Source organism: Electrophorus electricus, chromosome 11 (genome assembly GCF_041902795.1).
Source record: "Electrophorus electricus isolate QZ-2024a chromosome 11, ASM4190279v1, whole genome shotgun sequence".
In the NCBI taxonomy this organism is placed as follows: Eukaryota; Metazoa; Chordata; class Actinopteri; order Gymnotiformes; family Gymnotidae; genus Electrophorus; species Electrophorus electricus.
In genome coordinates, this window is record NC_137507.1 from 14049948 (window position 1) to 14074576 (window position 24629).

General features: G+C 45.7%; 1 protein-coding gene across 6 annotated transcripts in view; it reads left to right on the top strand.

The window, feature by feature from the left end:
• dock4b (dedicator of cytokinesis 4b) overlaps positions 1-24629 on the top strand; it is a 72749-nt gene that overhangs the window by 1706 nt on the left and 46414 nt on the right. For all 6 annotated transcript variants that reach the window (XM_035528052.2, XM_035528054.2, XM_035528053.2 and 3 more), the window contains exons 2-8: positions 17064-17147; positions 18692-18732; positions 19034-19089; positions 19377-19473; positions 19716-19864; positions 20014-20098; positions 22427-22578. In XM_035528052.2, the coding sequence (XP_035383945.2) occupies positions 17064-17147; positions 18692-18732; positions 19034-19089; positions 19377-19473; positions 19716-19864; positions 20014-20098; positions 22427-22578 (664 nt within the window). The remainder of the gene's footprint in view (positions 1-17063; positions 17148-18691; positions 18733-19033; positions 19090-19376; positions 19474-19715; positions 19865-20013; positions 20099-22426; positions 22579-24629) is intronic.

The following is a 24629-nucleotide window of genomic DNA, read 5'->3' on the forward strand; positions in this document are numbered from 1 at the left end:
ATCCTGGAATAGACGGAGAACAGAACATGATTAACCACTGAAAGGCTGCGTTCACAGCTGGATATGTTCACCTCGGTGGCTTATTGCTCGATTCTGCGTAGAAACGTGGCCCCCATTTGACACGATATTGCAGCCAGTCAAGCGTGTCATTGCTCACCGTAATTTAGTAGTAGTTTTTCCTTGGAGTCCATAAAGGTATTTTTCTTTTCTCCATGTTTACTTTTAAAAGACTCCTGAAGAATTCAAATGAATTTAATTTCCTCATAGCCGTTTCAGTACCTCTGTAAACATAAGATGTCTCAACTGGAAAATGTGAATGCTTCAGTGAGGAGGCGTCTGTGGCGGAAGTCCCTGGAGTGCCCTTGAATGCTCTTGGAAGCATGGGAGAGGCCTGATGGTGTCAATGGACTGTGCCAGGCCTGGGCCCACAGCCCCTGGCTGCGGTTGACTGCATCCCTCACTCCCCGACCCCCTTGGGGAGAGCAGAATGGTGCAGAGGTGAATGCAGGGTGTGATCTGGATTCATTGTTTAACCAGCCACCCCATGCGATGCCCTGTGGGACTAGCAGGTTGTGTGGCGAAACCGTGAGCCATTCCTGCATTACAGAGGCCCTGCTTTAATGACTGGGGTACTGGGGCCAGAGGAGGCGGGCCCACCAAACACCTCCCAGTATGTAATTGCTTCCTGATCTGCTGGCCCCTCCTCATCAGCACCAATGACAGTCATTTTTAGGTGATGCTGTTGGGGTGCAGGGAAGTCAGTAGCTCAGTGCAGCAATGACTCAGTGAGACCTCTGGGGAGCTGAACAATTCCCCTGCACACGAATATAGCCCTGCCTACAAACACATCCCTGTCCATATGAACAGCAAGATACACACACCCGCGGGGTTTTATATGACTTTCATGGTGCATAGGTGGGACAGCTACATTTTAATGTGTGACTACTGACACTTGAGAAACTTGAGGTAGGAGCTGGGCATGGTAACTTTTTGGAATTCAATTTTGGGAAATGTCTTGTAGTCTCAGAGACAATGTTATACCCTTCCTCATATCTTACTTCATAAAAGTACCCCAAATCGCACCTCCACATAACCAAACTCTAAATAAATGCCCCATTAATATTCTTACTGTGAGGTAAAATGTAGGTATTATTTTTCTTTTAGTCTTTTGAACTTAACATGAAGGAAAAAAACACTTACATCAGCCTTAGGTTGTACAGAAGGATCAGCTGTACAAAAGCTTTATATTGTTCACATTTTCAGAGATTCACAGGTTGACACCTGTGACAGACACGACCCAATTTTCGGATGCATCGTAATGTTGGTTGTGTAATACTAGGCTTACATTCCCAAGGTGTGTTGTAATTTTTTGTGGACAGTAACTCATGGGTTAGAACGTGTGTCACAGATAAAGAAAGAGCAGCACCATTTAAAAACATACTGCTGGCAAAAAAAGCAGATAGCTGGAGTCAGGTCTATCTGAATGCAAGCAAAGCTGTTTCATTTGACTTCGTTACGTGTTTATTATTATCTTTGCACATCCAAATGGCTGAAGGCAGAGGAGCTGCTGCAGTAGTTGCAGGTCTGCCTGAGAGCAGAGTGTGGGGCTGGCACAAGGTTAATAGGCTGTCATAACATAAGCTCCTGGTTCAGGTGATTCGCTGTGTGACCATGGTGACAGAGGAGAGGCAGGGAAATTAGGCCCAGAAACAAGTGTTTATATTTAAACTGGACAGAAGGAACAACTGACTCACTTCGAGTACACAGAGGGAGAGGGAAGTGACTGATGTCATATCCTTTCAGATTCAGAATTTTGTTCTAGAATTTTCTGTATTAATCCTAAACTGGCTTTACTGCCCTGACCTGGTGAACCCTGGTAATCTTATAGCCCTGGGATGGAGGCTTGCAGATCAGGAAGAGAGTGGGGTTTCTGGAATTACCTGCTGTGCAGTTCTATTACTAGTTCTACGTTGTTAAGGCAATGTCTGCTCCTGTGTGCTAGGGAGTGGTAACGAAGTCTTGGTGTATGCGGTAAGGAAGAAAGGTGTGTTTTTGTGTGTATATGAGAGAGAGAATGTTTGTGTGTGTGTTACATGTTCTGAACTGTAGGAGGGAAAAAAATCAAACCTTTAATTTTTAAGAGAAAACTGCCAAATGTAATCCCAAATTTCAGTTAAATGACAAGATCTAAAAAGTTAAGAATTATCGGGTAGGGGCATACTACTCGCTGCAAGCGAATGTGACCACATATCAGTTTTGGAAAGCAGAGTGACACTTTTGCTAAGCCTACGCCTCCCCTTATTAGTACAAGATGTCACTTCTCCCTCCCACACATTTGAAAATTAAAAATGGATTTGTCATATACTACTGTTACATTTGTTAGAAAGGGTTGGAAACGTTTTTGTTCTTTGCTAGTCTATTTATTTTTTTTTTTTTGGTGAATCCAATAAGCAGAGAGAGATACTGAGGTTGTTGGATGTTTTTCATGACAGTGTCCCACAGGCAGAGCTTTGAGAGAACCATTCTGCCCCCTCTTCACAACCTCCTCCTCTTGCCTTCCCCCCAGGAATGTGTGTGAGAACGAAGGATACATTTGTCCCTGTTTTTCCTCTCTAGCCCTGCTTTCCTGTCTTCTTCTGTCTCTGCTTTTTCCTTCTCTCCCTGTCCTCTGCCCTGCTTTGGCCCTCTTTCTGCTCTTCCAGGCCCTCTGCTCTCTTTTGTCTGTGATACGGAGATAACGTGTTTGTGTATTGTCCTGCCTGGAGTCTCACAGGAAGGCTGCATGTCTGAGTCTAATAACCGCAGGGACGGCCTGTGGCAACCATCCCATAACCCACATGGCCATGAGAAGGAGAAAAGCATATACTCAGACATGCAAGTCTGCACGTGGCTCCTAGCATGACCGGAGGCTGTTGTCACATCGCTAATGTCATGCTTCTCTGCTGCACTGCTGCCTTTGTGCTGCCTGAGAGACAAACACGGCAGTCGGGATGTGGACGTGGCTCCTTAGAAGGACTCCCACGGTGGATGATGATGATGATGATGATAATGAGTGTGCTTGCTGGATCTCTCTCATTAAGAGATTTAGCAGGTGAGACGTAAGCATGCTGGAAGCAGGGTGCTGGGACACACTCTCCCACTCTTTAGCTGCATGGACGAGTGTGGGCCCAGCACGTGGGAGATGGAAACGCAGACCAGGGGCCCTTCGTATCTCCCTGTCTGAGTTCTGATCCACATGGCGCGTGCACACACACACGCACGCACGCACGCACACGCACGTACGCACGCACGCACACACACACACACACACACACACACACACACACACACACACACACACGCACACACACCAGTCTCAAAAGACTTACTCTCGCCATCACTCGTCTTGCCTCAGAAAGAGGTAGGGGACCATCATCTTTACCATCAGCTGTGTGATCTGGCAACGTGCCCTGACCCATAAAAGGCTCCTGCACAGATGGCAAGAGGCCAGAATGCTTGCTGGCTCTATTGGCCTCAAAGGGCCAAAATGTCATTTTGCCGGTTAGCTTGGGGCAGCCTGCAGCAGCCGGACAGGAGGCTCAGGCTCTGTCTTTAGTTTCACTCTGGGATGCTGGTCTCTGCTCTCTATAAACCACAAACACCTAAGCTTCTCAGCACAAGCCCAGCTGTCTTAAGTAGTTTTGGTTATAATTGTATGCCATGTCTTCCTTAATTAATGTTTTAATTGACTTGGAACAACCATGATTGAGTTAAATCTTGACTAAAATCTGCTGTTATCCCATTCTGCATACATTATTGAACTGGAGTGTGGGGCATCCTTCTACAAAGAACGCTGGGCTGAATTACTTTGTCTGAAAATGTTTCTTTGTGTCGTGATACAGAGCAATTTGTATGTGCAGTCTGCTTTACTGAGCCTGATGTTCACTTCTGTTACACTGTTTTTGCTCTAAATTCTCAGCTTTCTGGAACTCCTCCTTTCTGTGTGTTTTCAGTTAAAGGTTAAAGTCATTAGACTATTCAATTGGAGATGCTTAATGCATGTTACTTAAGGATTTCTGGATTTGGTAACTCACTCCCTCTTGCCTGAGCAAGAGGAGCTCTTTGTGGAAGGAGGTGAATTCCCCTTTTTTCTTTCTCCTTGCTGACTGAATGGGGCCTGCATTAGCATTCAGACTGCTGCGTTGGACACCGGTTACAAGCATTCTGGGATTTCCCCCTGAGGCACCTTTTTCTCCCAGTCCTGCCACCCACCACTCTGTAGCTTTTCCTCATATTACACATTTTCTCATATTGTAACATTGTGCAAATCAGGTTTGGTGTGCACGTGGTGCTGCCTATTGCATGGATTTGCCACGGTACAGTGCCAGTGCCAGTCGGTTGCCATGCCAGCTGTGTCTGCAGCATACATTCGCCCTTTTGGCTATCTTGAATGACAGCAGCCAGGATCAGCAGGGGGCATAGACCTTTTTTTTCCCCTCCTAGGCATGGTGGTGGGGAGAGAGGGGATGTTGGGGGGGGGGGGGGTTGGCTCCATCCTCAACTTGGTGCTTTTCTCTGACTTCTCCGTTCGTCCCAAAGTGCACGTTTGCTCTTATCATTGGAATGGGCGCGAGGCTATGGATCCTTGGGGATGCACAGTGGATCCTTGGATCCTTGGGGATGCACAGTGAGTCAACACGCGCATTCTCTTCCGAACGCAGCACGCAAGCATCCTGCAACAAACATGCATGTCCTACATGGAGCACTCCAGGGGAAATGAGCCCTTGTTCCTGCTGAATCCCCCCCACCATCATCTGGTAGAACCTCCCCGGCTCAGGCCACATCAGTGCCTTGGACACTGAGCTGTCCGGCACTTGCCACATTCTATTTGGACGTGATGCAGTTTGCATCCTCACGGTTGTCCTTATCGACAAGAATAGTTTAGAAGTATGGGGTGATGAAACCATCCAGATCTGATGGAAAATCAGTGCAGTTTATTACACTTATCAGCATTCCCTTAATGAAGGCCACACAGGCCCATCACATTTTAGTCCAACATCTGGCCAGGCAGTTATAGAAAGGGAAATCAGATTTTGATCTAATTGCTGTATTACTCAGAAACGTGTGTGTGTGTCCCTGTGCGCATTTGTTTTCACGCATGAACAAGATGCGCTCATGCCTGTACCTCACCAAGTTGCCATATTGTGACGAGACTGCTAAAAATATAGAGGTGCAAATGGGGCAAGCTACCACACACACACACACACACACACACACATGTGTGAGTGCAGCACACACCTCTACTGAGCCACTTCGCTGTCCTCAAATAGCATCCACAGCAGCAGTTTCAGCGCTTTAAAAATAGCAACGGTCAAAGCTGACACGCAACTACACCACAAAGCATCCAGAATTGAGTGATTCAGTTGGACTGTTACCGGCCTTCTCATGAGGTGTGCTCCTTCTGTCTTCTGGTGTCACTCAGCCGTGTGCTGTTTACATATTTACGCCTTCTCTGTAAAGGAATGTCGTTTACTCTGCCTGCAGTGATTTCTGGATCTCAGCCTTAATCCTCTTTATGCATGTGTCTTTAATGAACTGTGGACATCCTGACCGCCAGTGCAGAAAAGCTGTCCCCCCTGCCTAAACCTGACAACAGGCATTCTGCAGCATATTTTCAGACGATATTACCTGTGTAGAAGACTCCAGCAGGATTACGTCCGGATTTGAGGGCTCCCATCTGGAGTGTCTGGTTTCCTTCCAGCCCAGCCTCTCCCACCGTGTCCCTATCTCCGAGAGCATAACCTCGTGCAGAGTGCTCTACGCTAGATCCTGCTCCAGCTACTGCTGCGCGGGTGCACATTCTGTGTGTGTTTGTTGGTTTTTTTTTCTCCTTCCCTCTGCTCTTGGATGTTTCGTTAGCAGAAGCGCTCCTTGTACCTCATTAAAGCTTTTATTCTCTTGGCCTTCAGGGAGGTATAAAGATGGAACGCTCGCACAAATGAGGCTACTTTGCTGTTTTGTCCGCACTGTTCCCCCAAAACAGATGAAAGAAGGAGAACACGGGGCGGAAGGAATCCTAGGCCCCTCGTTTTCTTCCCTTCCCGTCCCCTCACCACCCGCCCTGTTCCTTACGTACTTGCCTCCCCTTCTGCCTGGCCCTGAGCTCTTCAGTGTCTGGCCGGACCTGTCTGTATCAGGTCTAGTTCATGACAGGCACTTTTAGAGGGTATAAAGGCTGTTGACCCACTTCAGGCTGGAAACTGGGGCACTTTTCTTGATCGATTTTTGCTTGAACGGTGCGAATAAATTAGTCCAGCTTAGTCAGACGTTCTCATGGGCACTGTGGAGTCCACATGAAGTCCAGTGAAGGCTCTGTCCAGTCAGCCATATCTGTCTTTCCTCTTAGTTTAATCAGAGGCTTTAATGGGCCAATCTGAGAGGTCCGCTCTGCTCATTGAGCCTCTTTAAGGAATGCTGCATCAGATAAGCTTTCACAAGCATTGCTTGCTGACCCAATTAAAACACAAACATGCACTCTCTCGCTAACATTTTGGACATGAAGATGGAGCCATTTGAAGAGCTCTTTCTCAGTAGAGGAAAATATTGACATCAGATCACAGAGTGACCATGTCTTATTTTTATGTGTTGTTGGCACAGCTGAAGCCCATGGGGTCTGTGGAAGGGAAGTCCTGTGTAGCCTCACTCTGTAGCACATTGCTTTTGCCTCCTGTCCGTTGATGCTGGCCTCTGTAGTACAGCTGCCTCTAATTTTTCCAAGAATGTGTTGACCAGCTTTGAATGCCAGGGTGAGCTATTTGGTACATGCGTTCCTGAAGCAGGGGGCTTGGTGTGCTGTGGTTGCTGGCCTTCTATGCCATATAATCTGATACTGGGCTTCTGTGTTCAGCTGTACTCTGGTGTAGTGACCACTTAGCTGGATTGGAGGCTGGAAGGGGGAATGGCCAGTGGACAGGGATTTGTCTTATCAAGCCTTCTTATGCTGAAGCAGATGTTGGGGCAGACCGTGGCGTACCGGCGGCTTGCATCTCCTGCCTCTACTCAGCATAGGACACATGAGCTCTCTGCAAGGAAAAAATAAACAACTGCTGCAGTTGGCCTGCCTCTGTAGTCCTGCTCTGCATGCCTGTGTTTGTGAAAAGAAAAAAAAAACTATCTGGACATGGGTTTGTCTTAAGACAGCCTGTGCAGATGACTGTGGTGTCCTAGCGGTCCGGAGACGTCCTAAATTCATGCTTAATGTGTTTAGACGTAGGGAACATGCTGGAGTCACAGGCTCTATGCTGCTCAGATTAAACGACTGTTGTAGTTTTATTGACTAAATGCGTATGGGTCCCCCAATCACTGACCTATGTTGTTCATTTCCATTGCAACGTTCCAGCTGGTTGTATGTAGCTATGCTTGTTGCTCTCGTGGGCCGCTAGCATCTCAGTGTGTAAAACATTGCTGCATCTGGGTTTCTCATTGACAGAATGGGATGGCTGGCTGATCCCAAATAAGGCAATTCAGCATGTTTGTTCAGAAGCAGGGAGGATCAAATAATGATGGCAGCCACTGAAGTGTAGCTGATGATACCCTCTCTCTTTCTCTACCTGTGCAGTAGGGTAATGTGCTGCTGACTACAAGCCTCTCACTCCTGTTCAATCACGGTAAGTGATTGCACCCCTCAGACTTCTTGTTTCTAAAGAGGCCCTCAAATTCTATGTTAGGACTAAGCGCAACCTGCCAATCTCCTGGTAGAATGAGGCTGGACCTGAGAGCAGGGCACCCTCTTCCTCCTTTCAGAACAAAGGAAACGGCTCAGCTTATGGCGCCATAACTGGCCATGCAGTAGACTGAGTATATGCTGTCCACAGGCCTCCGGAACACCACTCCGCTCTGACCACGGACATATGGCTGGCTGGCCTGGTCACATGTCTGGTCTCGTTCCACACCAGCAGCCAATGCTTTGATCCCAGCATTGGCTGTGTTCGCAATGGCCGCCTGAGGGTTGAATTGCATGGATGAAATATTGCATGACTCAGTGCACCCGGAAGCCAACTTTAGGTATCATTTGCTTGGCTGCTTCTTTCCTCTTTGTATGACAATAAAGAGCCAGTGGAAGGGAGCGGGGTGTGTTGCTTAGTTGAACTGTAATTGTAGGCGGGTCAATTCTGGAGGCGGCTGGGGTTGCTGATGCAGCCTGCTTCAGTCCCAAGGCTTCTGCTAGGAAAGGGGGAGTATAGTGGCCATCTGGGACCTTTTGGAATGGGTTAGCTCAGTATGCCTGTGTGTGTGTGTGTGTGTGTGTGTGTGTGTGTGTGTGCGTGCACGCGTCTGTAGTGGAGGAGCATCTATGCCTAGTTCCTCTAGTCTCTCCTCCAGCTGCTTCTGCATTACCTGACCCTCAATGAAGCTCAGGTCTTACTGCATGAATGTCTGCTAGCCAGCATGTGCTTGAGAGCTAGATTTATAGGGCCATTACAGATGCTTTAGGCACTATGATTCTGCTGTTCATCTGTTTGGATAGATGTAGTATAATCCCCTATGTGAACATCAGCCAAGACTTTTTTTGTTAGGTATTTTTATAGTGGCCTTCGGTTTCCTTTCTAGCCCTCTGGGTTGAAGTGCCATAGCGTCATTATCTGGATGTCAGGAATGATAAATGATGATGTAGATGAAGATGATAATGATGACGGTTAGTATGATATAGTTGTTGTCTTCTCTGGGGAGACAGTGATTAGCTTTGGGCAGTGTATGTGTGTGTGTATGTGTGTGTGTGTGTGTGTGTGTGTGTATGTGTGTGTGTGTGTGTGTGTGGTTCATAGTGAGAAGCGCTCTGATTGGACCATGTCACTAAGCAAAAATAAATGCTAATGGAGGACTCTCTAACATGATACATTGCTGCTGCACTGCATCCCTTTAACCAAATCAACTAAACACACATCTGCAATCATTTCACGTCACACAGCTTTCGAGTGCTAATGGCCACCGGCGGTCCGGGCCGGATCACTCTCCAAATGCTCGGCATGCTGGACGAAGCCCTCATAACTGGATCAGGCAGGTGGATGCTGCCGCGGGTCTCCGGGGAAAGCCCCACCACAGAGCCTGCTCAAGCTGTGGGGGCTGCCGCTCACGGCCATCCCAGCAGCTGTCTTCACTTAACCCAGTAGCCACATATGGTTAACTGTAGCTGAATAAATATTTGGAAAAGGCAGCATATTATGGATAGGTGGAAAGAATGGATGTGTGAATTAGTTCATGTAGTTAATGGCAGCTGAAGGCAAGTATTGATTAGTATTTGACTGTGCCTGAAGGACAGATATAATATGGTTACATCTTAAAAAGGGTCACTTTTATAATCTTAGATATTTATGTATTGAGAGTTTGTCTTATGTCTTGTTTTGCTTACCAGACCCAAGTTCATTACAGGCACTGAACTTATATGTTTGAATATCTTGACTCTGTGTGAATATTGGGTGCAACGTATAAACTGCCATAGTGTTTAAGTTGCACTTTTTCCCCTCAATTTTGCAGTGGAAATTTGATCGCTATGGCACTGTCATGCTGCAAACGTTGCATATTCGAAAAGCTGCATATTCGTTGCATATTCGAAAAGCTACAAGACTAATATCCCCATACTGATCCTGATATTGATACTTTTTACATGTCATAATTTTTTTGTGATTACTTTCGATTACTTTTTTTGTATTAAAAAAACGTCCTTAGATCAGAGTTCACTATTTGCTTCTTATTTAATAAAGTAACTACAGAATATTGCAATTCAGTCTTCAATAATGTTAAATATTTGTTATATATTAATTAAATATAAATGTTATATATTTAGTTATAATTTCAATAACTGTGACAGCTTTGACTTATTTCAGTAAAAGCCTCTTCCAAAGATGAACTCCTCATAAATGTATTACTGTATTTAAACCTCCCTTTGACTCCCATTAACAGGTTTTCGGTCAGAAATAACAGCGTTTACATTTTCCCTTTCAGTCTACTTCTTCTTTGCGTAACTAACTTATCCTGCCTTAGAAAAAAAAAATCACTCCAATGGTACAGAGGAAGCAACGATTCCCAAAAATTAATCTGGTATTTAGTAATTATCTTAGAGTATTTATCTCAAACATTCCCATTCCTGAGTAGGAATGCTACTTTACAGTGAAAATATCCCCCAAATTCAGCCAGGTTGTGGTTGGCCACCTTCTTGTCATACATCGTGTCCAAAATATAAACATGTACGTACTAGCTAGTTTCTGTAAGACAAACTAAGAGGTATGCAAAGCTGACGACCAGCTGGTTGCATTTTGATTTGTATTTTACATTCCAACAATAATTTAATGTTGCGTGTAATTGTATTTATTTAACTGTTTTATGCACTGCACGTCACTGTGTCGCAAAAGCCTTGTAACATAGCTGTAATACTAGCGTTATGTACGCGCCACATTATTTACATGGCTAGCTAACTTCTAAAGCTCGTTAACCCATGTTCGTGTACTGCAAGTTTCTTCGGACACCTAACTTTTTCCTCACGAAACACTCGCGCTGCATTTTGTTCAAATTATTGTAATATTATGACTGTTAGTACCTGGGTGTTGTCTGCTTCTCTGAAACGCTTCTGGCGGGGAACTCTGCCTCACCCTGTCTCCTGTCTTGTCAGATGTTTTAGCACATTTGTGGTATTACCACTGTCTTTAACTGTCTTCATTCGTTACATTTTGCTTCGTTGCCGTTAATTGGAGTGAAATAGATCCAAATCATATTTATTTTCCTTTCTGCCATTATGTAGTATATCTGTACTCACCGTCTATGTCATTGTATGTGTGTGCGCCTTGTTATTTTCAACGTGCTTGTGAAAGGAGAAGGGGGTTAGTTGTTCCTATCGTGCGCCATTATTTTACCCAATACCCATTACACATTAAATTGATGAATAGGTATATCGATATTTTATATCATAATCGACTCTTAAAAATACATGCCAGGATCGAAAGTATCGATAATTCAGTATCGATCCGCAAAACACGCTGGCACATTAATACCGTTCGTGCACTGCCTGGGTGCAACACACCCGCCCCACACACTGTTTTTCAGTCTGGAGCACCAGATTGGTCAGGTACCGTTTTGTGTGTTCCCTCCTGCATTAGGAGGATGCAGGGATCAGATATGAAATGACAGGCAGACTGAAGAGCTTTTATCACACTCCCGCCCAAATGTATTCTGTTTGTGCGACTTCCACCACCCTCATCTCTTCCAGCTTCCTGACTGGCCCTCTGACTTGCTGGGATTGACCTCTGCTAAGCTCTTAGGGCCAGCTGGGCTTTCTAGTGTCATATATCAGACAGCAAGGCAGCAAAACCTCCATGAGGTCAGAGGATAGGGAACTGAATCTGTCTGCACAAACAAATGGAGGGAGGAAAAAACCTTTTTCATGACCATGAGCCATGGGCCATTTATAGCACTGTGCGAAGGTGCATGGTATATGTGGATGTGGGTTTGTCTGTGTTTGGTTTGATTCACAAACGAGTAGAAAGCCATGGCCAAGTGAACATGTTCATTTCCACCCATAGAGCTCCAATTATGAGTCAGTTCGCTTCCTTCAAGGACTCTGATATTTATGATGTCCATTGCTTTGCCAACAGTGTGTGCAAGAAGGTTATTTTAACAGAAGCCTAATCACACTTTAACAACACACCCTGACAAACGGAGCACATTTACGGAAAGAGCGTAAGATTCAAGTAGCGTTGCTTCAATATCAGGGTTTTTGAGATTCTTGTTCCCTGAGTGGTAGCGCGCACACACACACACACACACACACACACACACACACACACACACAAACACAAAAACAAATAAACCCTGTATACACACTGGCCCTTTTCATTCTTTCCCACCTCTGTGCCAGTTTCTCTGTGGCTATGTGTAAGAGGAGAAATTCCTTGGATTTGGCTGTGGCCTTCTTTGATATCTTCCAACACCTTTTCATGGCTGCATCCAGAGATAGCAGGCCTTCAGTGGCCACGCATGAAATTAGTCCCCTAATCTATGTTTTAAGCATCTCAGAAAAGCAGTTCTTTAAAAGTAGTGCAAATCCCCAGATTGGTGAATACAGCACAGGCATTTGTTAGAAAACTCTTCTCTCTGGTGAAAGATCCAGGAACAGAACAGGTAGAATAAGAGAGTGCTTTCAAAGAGGTGTTGATGTCTGAGCCTGCTGCCCAGTGGACAGGCTCCACTGGTTTTAAATGCACTGTTCATCTGTGCTATGGATTAACAGAGAGGAGAGCCCATTCCACCAAAATCAGACATTTAAAGATACAAACCCTCTGGAGCGTGACATGACTTCTGCCCATCCCGCTCTCTCACACTCTCTCACCAACACCACACACACACACACACACACACACACAAATATAACCTTCCCACCTGTCACTCCCTGTCCTTCAGGTTTTTGTTCACTTATCATGTGCATTAAAAAAAAAAAAAAAATTAACATAGTAATTCTTAGCGTTTGCCAATTTACTTCCACAGAGTCATGTCTTTAGTCTGGGGGCTGAAAAACTGTACTTTTAGTGGAGCGTTAAATTCCGTAAGCTCCTGTGCCATACAGCTGCTGCAAAGCCCAAATGTAAGCAGCGTAAGCCATGTGTGTTCCATTGCCCTTCACGAAGAGTGTTTTAGGAAGAAGAATGGACTTTTTGAAGCATTATTGGAGAATGTGTCTCACTGTCACAACACAGTCTCTCACGCATAGTGTCATTGACCGTCTCAGCCTCTGTGTGCGACTGTCGTGGCAGGGCTGATGAATGAATGATCCCCCCTCGTGATGGCTCCATTGGCACGGCCATGCTGAGGCCCGTGCCAAAGAGCCTCGGGCTCCTGTTTGAAAGCCCAGATGAATCACTGGTTTGTCAGCCTGGCAGTACATTCACATTCAAGCATCATAAAAGCTTCTGAATGGCCTTCAGTGTGGTTGAGGTTAGCAGGATTGAGATGGCGGTGGGCTGAGGCGCAGACTACTTGCATTGTTGAAAGATGAGTGCAAAAAGGATTTAATTTGCATTAGGAGGAGTGTCCTGTCACCCATTTAATACCCTTTATTGCCATTTAATTGTTTAACAACGTCTGCATCCTTGCAACTAAGAGAGCATTCTCAAATTTGGCATAAATTATTCCTCCTTATATGTTGTGGAATGGTAGTGGGAGCGTGTATCTCTAAATAGCGTGTTAATAATTCATGGACATTCTTTAGCAAGAGGGTGAGGGATCCTCCCACCACAAGCTATATACATATTAATGCTCTTATGAATATTTAATGAGCCAAAAAAAAAAGATGATCATTAGTGAGATTCACAAAGGGAACAAGCGGCATTTGCTTTTGATGAGGTTAAAAGCCTAGTTAAGGGACCAATTGAAGTCAGTTTGTTTTGAGTAACAAGGAATTGATCTTTTTGTTTCAGAAACACAAGAAGGAGAATGCTTTTTCATTTCCAGGGAAAAATGTCACGGGGGTGGGGTGGGTGGGTGGGGGTGTTGTTCATAGGAAGCTCATAGGAAGACATGGCGCTGCTGGCATCTGACTGCACCGGGTCGCACACGGACCTGAGATTTTGGCGCAATCTGAGCTGTTGTGTTTTTAGTTGATGCGCCGACCAGAGATGAGAGGTGTGGGATGGTTTTGCTATGGGAATGGGAATAGAGCATTTGCATGATGCCTTTTCAAAAACAAGGTGCACTGCATTACACACTCACAAATCCATGCCAAGTAGGTGAACACTAGACAGTGTGTGTACCGTGAAACTATACTGAGAGAACGTCAAAAAGGACAACACAGTAGAAAACTGGACACTCTTTTTCATGTTCAGATTATGGTAATCAAAAACAGCCAAAACTAATAGATAACGCATCCTCGATCCTGAGTGGTCAGCAGTGGATAACGTATGGCGTTCTTTCATGGTGCTCAGCTAAAAAGTTGATGTTTTTTCCACTTAATGTTTAAAAATACAAGCACGTGGGGCAGGCTACAGGTTCAGTCGTGGTGTGCATTGATCCATAGACAAGTACGTAAAAAATCACGCTTTGGAGAGTTTGAATAGGCTTCATAAGAATGCGACTTTCCTCCACTTTGAATGTCCTGAGTTGCGTTTTTAGACAGCACCTGTTCTTGCCAGTGGGAGAGGGTGTTTGCATGTTTGTCAAAGTGAGGAAATATTACATAGAGGGATAGAGAGAGACTTGGAGGCAGAGAGATTGAGAAAAAAAAGAGAGAGAGAGAGAGAGAGAGAGAGAGAGAGAGAGAGAGAGTGGGTGTGTGTGGGGGTGTGGGTGTGGGTGGGTGTGTGTGTGCGTGCCCTCATTCTTCTATTGCCAAGTTTCATGACAGGAAGCCTATGAGATTTTCAGGCAGGACACATGTGGCTCTGGGCAGAAGACCTTTGAGTTTCAGGTTCTTCTCTCTCTCTCTCTCTCTCTCTCTCTCTCTCTCTCTCTCTCTCTGTCTCTCTCTGTCTGTCTGTCTGTCTGTCTGTCTGTCTGTCTGTCCACTTGAAAAGTAGCAGACCACTGGCGGATGTGTTACCTTAGATCAGTGATACAAGGTTGTGTGCCAGGCCTGGTTTTGGAGACCATGCAATCACATGGTGTCACATGGAAAAAAAGGGTCCTTCCTTTGCTTGACAGCCACAGCACTGAGCAAATGAGGCCAGTCTATGCAAGGTGGAAAGCTCTTTAGGCAGACATGTGCATGCTTGTGTATGTCTTGTGCTGCTTTTGTGTGCATGCATGCTGCATGGCTTTTGTGTGTTCATTTTGCGTTAAGGCAGGAGAATTCAGCATCACAAATGTGCTTTGAGTATTTTGAAGTTAGCCTTGTAAATTAGTTTAGTTTCAAGCCCAGAGTGCTGGCTAGACACTTCTCTAATGAAATTGTCAGTAGGCATATGATTAGAAGTACCCTCTGAAGTATGAATCTACAGTGCTTGTGTGTGTGTGTTTGTGTGTGTGAGAGAGAGAGAGAGAGAGAGAGAGAGAGAGAGAGAGAGAGAGAGAGAGAGAGAGAGAGAGAGAGAGAGAGAGAGAGAAGCACTTTATATGCATTGAGTCATTTTCCCAGTGCAGTTTAATTCTATATGGCCCTGTCATGTAGTATTTTAACTGAGGTATTTGAGGAAAGAAACCCTCTTGTTACAACACGCATCATGTGCCATTGTCACTGGAAGTGGGCCAGCCCTGTTGGCATATAGACAACAGCTGGGATATGGAATACCAGGAAGAAATTAAACCTTCCTGTCAAAATCTGAAGTTCCATCTGAATAATTTAGCATGCTATAGTTTCATTTAGCATAGTAGTATTCATGCACTGGGCTTACTATATTTTGGCTCCTGAATTTCAAAGTGAAATTTCATAGTGGATTTCCCTGATTGCCTGCTGTTAAGAAAGACCATTATCATGAGTTCACTTTATTGCCAAAATTTAGTCCTTTCAGTCCCATCTTGACTTTCAGGAGCATACCCACTCACCTTCAAAACACAGACACACACACACACACACACACACACACACACACACACACACACACACACACACACACACACACACACACACACACACACTCTTTAGGGATGTATATTAATTTATTCCTGGTTCAGTTTGATATGTAAAATGTAGTAGTGATACTTTCCGATTTTCATCCATATATTATTTTACTCATGTAGTATACTTTATTTGTGTTTGACATTAAGGAAGCTCAACATTTTGCTGTAAAATTGCTTGTACAGCTAGTTTGACCACAAGAGAGAACACAGACAGAGACAGACAGCCATGAACAAGCATAGGGGACGTTTCTCAGAGTGCAGCTGAAGGATGAGATTGCTTCACTGATGTTTGGGATTCAGAGACAGATCACTGACTTCATTTATTGATGAGACAAAAACAAGTGAATTTCTTTGTGTGCGTGTGTGTGTGTGTGTGTGAATGTGTAATTATCTATGCAGGTGTGGTGGGTGGGAGTGTGGTTCAGTGCTATTTCAATTTAGAAGACCAAATAAAATGCAATTCATACTTTATGTTCATATATAATTAATAATTCACTTTTCCTCATAAATTGATTGTGTCCAAAGTTGCACAGAATCTGTTTTAGTAATACAGAACGTAAAAACAACCTCAGTTTCTGAGTTGAGCTGACTGCAGTAAAATAATTAAATGGTCTCCAGCTCCAATCCGGAACAACTCCTGACATTCCTTCCATCTGCATCTTGCGCAGGCAGAAATTCCCAAGTAGGTTAAACGTACTGCGCAGGTATGGCAGCCTGGACCGTGCCCCATAAAGGAGGGCTCTAAAAGCCATGCCTGAGCAGTTACCCTGCTGTAGGGAAAGTAGCCAGATTAAATGCTTTGGGCCTTCAGTCCCCTCTGAGTGCAGAACAAGCTGCAGCAGCCTGACTGTTCAGACAGCAAGGACTGTTTCACTCTGCACTCTCTCTCTCTCTCTTCATCTCTCTCTTTCTTTCTTTCTTTCTTTCTTTCTTTCTTTCTTTCTTTCTCTCTCCATCTTCCAAGGAGGTATTTACTCAGACCTCCTTTTCCCCCAGTCTACTGCTCTGTCCATCCCTTTCTCTGTTTTATTCCACCCATTTATCCCCATCCTTCCCTCAGCTGAGAGAGCAGTCAGTTTCCAGTGTGGTGCTGGCCTCCCTGTCTTCAGCTCTGCAGCCTTATCGGAGTGCATCTTTTTCTCTTGGCTGGCTCACATTTTCTTTGCACTCATACTTGCAGAACATGCAAACTCCAAAAGTTCATCTGAACTTTGCTTTTACTGCATTCAGACCCCTTGCACAACCTGGCAACCACGCCCCTACAAGCAGCAAGTCGTTAGCAGACGCTGCACGTCGTGCATCTCAGCAGCTTGGTTAGGGAGTTCACTGAAACCTGCTTTCCTATAGAAATGAGTGGAATGATTTATGAACCGTTTGTTTCCTTTCGTGTGTGTGTGTGTGTGTGTGTGTGTGTGTGTGTGTGTGTGTGTGTTTGTGCGTGCGTGTGCGCGCACGCATGAACATGTGCGTGTGTGTGTGTATTGCAGTATTGGCCAGTTTTCGGGGGATGGTGCAGCACGGCCTGCCGCTGGAGATCGGCGACACCGTGCAGATCCTGGAGAAATGTGAAGGTACAAACTCTCTGCTTCAACTAGGTTCTCCATTACAGGATCCATGCTGGAGATAGGGGAGGAGCTTCCAGCTGGATCCAGCCCAGCCACCTCTTCACCTCCCTGGACTGCCTGTTTACTTCCACCCCCTGCCTCCAAAAGCACGGAGCCTTCTCTGTGCTAATGTCTCCTAGCTGATGAATGCCTTCTTGTGGCACACATACAGCTGCAGTTTCCATTGCTTGCCTCTGTCCGTTTCTCTTGCGTGAACACACGAACACACACACACACACACACACACACACACACACACACACACACACACACACACACACACACACACACACACACACACACACACGCACACCATCTCACACACTTACACACAGACAGAGCTGGCCTCGTAGCTCTGTGACCTGAGCTCTTCTTAGGCGTTCCTCACATTTCCTGTTTCCACTCTTTGAAGACATGCTCCTCCTCACTTTGGTGCGCACATTTCTGACTTCCTGTTGTCGAGTGATTTAAAGCTGGCTGTCTGCTGGAGAGCTCACTCATCATGTCAAGGACACGAAACATCTCGCAGTAGATGGGCTGCTTTGGCATAATCTACAGTGAAGGAATTACCCACATCATGTTCACACACCGCTGACTCATTTAATGCAGTTTATTGCAGTACTATAACACCCATAGCCTACTTTGGCATTTTATATATTTTGGTTTGCTTCCTACAGTTTGTCCAGTGACACTCTCCTATCCACTATTACCTATATATACTCTGTGTGTGTGTGTGTGTGTGTGTGTGTGTGTCTATATATAATATATAAAAATGTGTTAAAATTAACTGATGGTTAATACTGTAATTATAATTCATACATACACTAGTATTGTATGGATATGTGTATATGTAGTGTGCCATGTAATTCACAGTGGCCTTATGTCAAGCTTTATATTTATTTATATTTCTCTGTATATATTTGTAACACCCAGAAAAGGGACTGCTGACAGTAGTGTGTGTGCGTGTGTGCATGTGCGTGCGTGTGTGTACGTGTGTGTGTGTGTGTGTGTGTGTGTGTGTGTGTGTGTGTGATATTCAGTGCTGATCTTGCCTATTCTCTTCATGATTCACTCACTCAGCTGTCTCTCTGGACTCCGGAGGCTCCAGTCACTGAGTGTTGTGGGCTTCAGTAGAGCCATCACAATGGCGTTACAGATAAACACATACACACACACACACACACACACACACACACACACACACACACACACACACACACACACATATATATATATATATATATATATATATATATATATATATATATATATATCTGGAAGTGTAAAGTCCCCTACATCCTTGTTGTGTTGCATCCTATTGTCTGATGACTCTAGCAGGAATGGGTACAGATATATATATATATATATCTGGAAGTGTAAAGTCCCCTACATCCTTGTTGTGTTGCATCCTATTGTCTGATGACTCTAGCAGGAATGGGTACAGAAAAAACAGCGATAAGTTGTTCTAAACGTCCCAATAACATGGAAATGCGAATGTTTTGTCTCTGCAGGCTGGTACAGAGGCTTCGTCCATAAGAACCCTAATGCCAAAGTAAGTCAGTGAGAGACAGTAAGAGTTTTCTGCAGACTCTCTGTTCACATGCTATTTTTAGATTTAGAATGGACACTCTCAGTTTATCCTTCTCTCTCATTTTCTCTCCCCCTCCTCTCTCCCTTTCTCAACCTACTGTGAGAATTTAAGGATAGCAGAAGCCTTATCCAGTCCTATGCGTTTGTATTATGTGTGATAGGGGAACCATGCCTTGTTTGCATGGTTTCATTCACTGCTTTGTCTTTTCCATATAGTTTTATCTTTCTCTCTGTCTTGATCTCTCTCTCTCACTCTTCTGCAGGGGATTTTCCCAAGCAGCTATATTCATTTGAAAATTGCTCATATCAAGAACAAAGGGTGAGTAAAAGCAGAGGAAGCTCTTTATTAGATCCACTCACAAACAAGAACATTAAATAAACATAATGCCACTAGGCCAATCAGAGGCCAGCTGTCTGCCTTTCTAGGTCCGTGTTCACTTCCCATTTCTGGCTAGAGAATAGGGATCTAAAGAGAATGTGCTCTCTAACCCAGTCGTACATACGTACCACAGCAAGACATGGTGGGATTTAGCTACCAGGGGATATGGCTGTGTTGGTGATGACATGTGGTATGTAATTCGGTGCTATCCTGCTCTGGACTCGCAGGCAGTTTGAGACGGTTGTACCCACAGAGGACTCGGTTATCACAGAGATGACAGCCACGCTTCGGGAGTGGGGCACCATGTGGAAGCAGCTCTACGTGGTAAATAAGGCTTGTGCCCCCCACACACACACACACTGCGAGAGTCGTGTGATCTCTCAGTGCGAGTGATGTTTATTGCACATTCGAAACTCTCTAAGCAGAGGATTGGAAATGAAATGACCACACAGGTGTTTTTGGAAAGATCTGGCAAGTCAGCAGGCCACATTTCTCAACCCTGACACTGTGTTCTGGGCTCATACCTGACACTGTGTCTGAACTTTCTGCATCTCTCCACTCTGCAGAAGAATGAGGGAGATCTATTCCACAGGCTGTGGCATGTGATGAATGAGATCTTGGATCTACGACGGCAGGTGCTTGTGGGTCACCTGACCCATGACCGCATGAGGGATGTTAAGCAGCATATCACTGCACGCCTAGACTGGGGCAATGAGTGAGTGACTCTCTTGTTCTTTCTGTCACTCCTTGTTTTTGCCCTAATAGTGGGTTTCTAATCTGTGATGTAGACAAGTGTTAATGCAGAGCTGTGTGTGTGCATGAGCATGTGTTCTAATGCATGCTTGCTTGTGTTGGCTCTTCTAGGCAACTGGGTCTGGACCTGGTCCCCAGAAATGAGTTCAGCATGGTAGATCCTGATGAAACCAGCATCACTGAGCTCTATAGACTGGTACGTCCCACCTCCCCATTGCCCCGGTGACTGCATCTCCCACCACCTTGGGGACCGTAGCTTTGTCACTAGATTTCCTCTGAGCACGATTTACCCAGTTAATCCCTTTCCGCTGAGCCAGAGAGGCTGGGCCAGGAAAGCCTAATGCATCTCCATTATGGAGAGGAACAGAGCAGGGGGGAAATTATAGTAATTCGGTGACAAGGTGACAATACAACACAAAGGCAATTACCGTCGTTATGGATGCGAGAGGTAGCCAGTGGGGGGGCCAGGGTGCTTGTTGACGTGTGTGTGTGTGTGTGTGTGTGTGTGTGTGCGTGTGGGCGGGGGGGGGGGGGGGGGGTTTGTTGTGTTTCCCGAGCACGGCGTAATGGAGTTGCGTTGGGGAGCCATGCCTCGTATGTTATCCATGACCGGAAGGGTCCAGTGCTGTCGCTGTAATGGAATCAGCTGTGCAGAGCAAGTCGGTCCCAATCACTCACCCCCACCCAGGTGTCCAGCATGGCCCCAGGTGCTCTGATGGGATGTATCTGTGATGCACGCATATACACAGGACAATATAGCTGTATGCATCAATGTAATTTATGCCAAATAAAAGAACTTTGAGTATAAATGCTCACGTGTGAGTATTTGGCATATGTGGAATTTCCTTTGCCCTAGCAGTGCCCACTGTCAGAGAGAATTATGCCACTTTACCTCTCCAGTTCAGGGCCACAGATAGACATGAATGAATCCAGATTTAAACTTAGGTTTTTCAGGACAAGTTGTATCTAGCAGGAATTCCAGTTGGAAGTTTGTGATTGAGTGGCCATGCGGGTGAGTGTTTGTGTTTGTTTTTAGACTGGGCTCATTAACGGTGACACACACTCAGTACAGTGTGATGAACGGCCCAGGTCCTAAACAGGTCACACACTGTGCCCATACATACTTTAATTAGTCTGTGCATGTGTGCATGAGGTAGGAGAAAGGGAGGAAGATACAACATGGAACATAAAAGACTGGGAAGTTGTGCACCATATAATGCGTCAGTGCAGTTTCAGATCCTCTTATGCAAACTGACCTTCAATTTTTATTTTTTTCCCCAAACTTTTATTTATATAACCAGCAAGTGCTTGGTTGCCATTCGGCAGTAATGACCTGGTTATGGTTAGTTAGGTGGGTGGAAAACCAAGAGGTCAGAGGCTTCTGTGCAATGGTCTGCCCATAGCCGTCAGCCAGGGGAGGAAATCTTGGGTGGAATTTCACCCATTTATCACATAAGCCTGTTCACTGTGGATGACGGCAACACAACAGCTAACACAATATCTGCAGGCTCTTTAACTTCCTTCATCCTTGATTGTCTTGATTGCCTGCTGTCTTTCTCTCCTCTCTCGCCTCCCGTCTCTCTGACCCCCCCCGGTCTCGTCTCTGTATGGTGACTGAATAAGGAGGACATGCACTCTGGTATTGCTCTTCCAGGCCATCTGGAGAATAGGAGACTATAGTCTTGCCTGGATGAAGTTGGCCATTACTCTTTCTGCACTCGTTCTCTCTCTCTCCCTCCCCACTAACACATTCTCGCCCACACTCTCTCTTTTCTATCTATCTCTCACACACACACACACACACACACACACACACACACAAGCAGGAATAGAGAGGCACACCAGGATGGGACCGTGGCATATGTTTAGCTCCACTGGTCTTTTTATAAAGCACATCACACTTGTGGCCTTGTCCTTGGGAGATGTGCGATCAGGATAATGCGTGGTGGAAAAGTACCTCCTTACTGCTGGTATCCGGGTGACAGCTTCAGCTTGCCCAGAATTACAACACCCCCAACCCCCCACCTCGGGTGCTCATATGCCACGCAAACGGGTGCGCATGGGCATCATGCAGGCACATTTGCAAGGGTTGCCAGCACTTGTTCGTGCGTGTGCATGCACTCTTGACTTGCAACCCTCCTCCCCCGTGTCAAAATAACAGAGTGGCATGTTAAATTAAACAAATTAGATTTAGCCGAGTGTAATGGGACCCTGCTGGGAATATGTAACACAGTTCTGATTAAAGAAATAAAATGCTGGGCCCTGTACCCCTGTGTTTCTGGGGGTTTGAGACAGACAGAGACAGAGAGCACTGCACATGTCTGCATGCATTGTTGGCTTCCTTTCCCGGCCAGCTTCCTGAGATGCCATGGAAGTGAAGCGGCTTGGTGAATGAATGGGCTGGCCAGCATTGTTTGGCCTTGTTAACACCCGACATGCTGCCGGGTGCTGGCGGGAGAGTTCATTCCTATGTTGTGTGCGTGAATGCGTGCGTGCGTGCGTACATGTGTGTGTTCATGCTCAGATGGAACATCGGCACCGTAAAAAGGAATCGTCGGTCCCAGCCAGCACGCATCACCTGTTTGTCCACATGAAGAGCCTTATGAGCTCCAACCTGGGCGAAGAACTGGATGTCTTCTTCTATATCTACGACAGTAGAGAGAGCCAGCCCCTCAGGTGAGCCAGGACACAATCAGCACTCATGACACAATGGAGCCTGTTCATTTATCAAAATGGAACCATTTCATTTATCAAAATGGAACCATTTCATTTATCAAAATGCTAAAATGAGACAGAGAGCTGAAAGACTTGAGCATCAACCTGCGTACAGTCAGATGTTAGCAATGCAGCACAAAGACTTCCCATCAGATTTGGCATAAAATTGCTAAATCTGGCCAACATTTAAAGGACCAGGCTCAATGTGATTATATGAGGTTCTCCAAAGAGCACTGTAATTGTGGCAACTAAATTATTAAGCAGACTGTAGAAGCACCTCAGCCCAGCTTGCTCTGAAACATTTCCTCCATTAAAACCCATCTCCTGTCTGCTGCTGGTGGGGGTGGCCTGTTTTTAGCAATAGCCTGCTGCTAGCTAATAAATCACCTCCAAATCTCTCTCATCATTGTTTGGTTTATATGATGGCTTTTTATCATCAGATAATAGAAAGCATTTAGCTAACTTAACACAGGAACCATGCAAAGATCCTCTTTGTATTGGGGAAAGAGAGGAACGGGGTGGCAGATGACTGCAGCCTCTGCTGCATAGGACACTGTGGCCCCAGGCATGGCAGCCTGACCTTCTTTCTGGTATAACTGACAGCTGCAGTCATCACCAATGAGGGGCGGGGGGTCTTATTATCGTGAGCGCTGTGCTGCATTAAAACATGCGCGTGGCTAAATTCACCAGCAGTGCAGTTCGTTCGCTGTAACCTGCACTTGATGACAGGCGATCGGAAAGCTTGGTAAGAAAAGAGGATTTGTGAAGGTTGAGGGCCACATCCAGATCCCACCTATGGAGCTCATAGCAGCATTAACTACCTGGTTGACTGAACGGTTGCCTGCATGGTTAACAAGAAGGTTGAGTGGAGGGTTAAGTGGAAGGTTAATAAGGTTTTTGGAAGGTTTTTGGAGGTTAAGATGCTTCCGCCCCAATGCTTGCTTACTTGTCTCGCACCATTTGCATTGCCACTTTGGATCTGTTTGGAGCTTATGCCATATTGGCATTTTCATTTCAAGGGAAATTTCCAAGTATTGGTTGCAGTTTCTATTTAGCATGTTCTGAATTCAGGAATTAAGCAGTCGTTGAAGGCTTTGCTTTCATTTTCCTCAAAGTGGGTGAGTGTTTCTGCCTGTGTCATGTGCAGTGGCTTGTCAGATTAAGAAGTGATGTAAAACCTTAGAAATTGTTCTCAGCTTGGAAAGAAAAAGGGGTTTTTGCACCATGTGTCTGTTGGCAAAGGGCTGTGTGTGCTTGTGTGTATGTGGGGAAGCGGTTTTTGTCTTCCCTCTGTGGTTATTTACCGATTGCAGCAGGGGAAGTGGAGCAGTTCTGCTGGTGTGTTTCCCCTTGCCAGCTGTACATGAATGTTAGAACCTGTCCTGAAGGAGAATGCGCTAATGCAACTCTTCCAGGACTGTCTGCCTGGCTGCTTGGCTGTCTAACTGGCTTCCAGTTCAATATTGTCCCTGCTACAGAATGCGTTTTGTGTTGGCAGCTAGATGATATGATGACTCCCGCCCCATCCGGGCCAGCCGCTGCTGCATCCACACCTGCTCTGGTCTGCGGCTAGCAGATGCCGGGGAGTCTGAGTAGGCGCACGGCTACTACTTTGTGATGAGCCGTGGTGCAGAAACAGGTTACAAATGTGCTCTTCCAAAGGCTTGTCTATTCCCTCTCCTTTGGAAATTGCTGCATTTACTCTTAGATCTCTCTGCGGCAGGGCTGTTCCTGGCTGCTTGTGGCTCTCCAGGGCAGAGTGTATGAGCCTGTAATATAGACAACTGTGGGGAGGAAGGTGTGTGTTTGTTAGTGGGCGGCTGAGAGAGCCTTCCGTGCCTTGCTTCTCCGTTGCGTGGTGCTGGATATCAGAGCCTTCGGGATAATGACTTCCCCTTCTCAGCTCCCAGGGGGGCGCTCTGTGGCACGGTTAATATACTCAGCCGTGTGCGCGGGGAGCACTTCGGGCCACGCTTCATTTATCGTGCTGCGACCACACAGATCATCGCGGT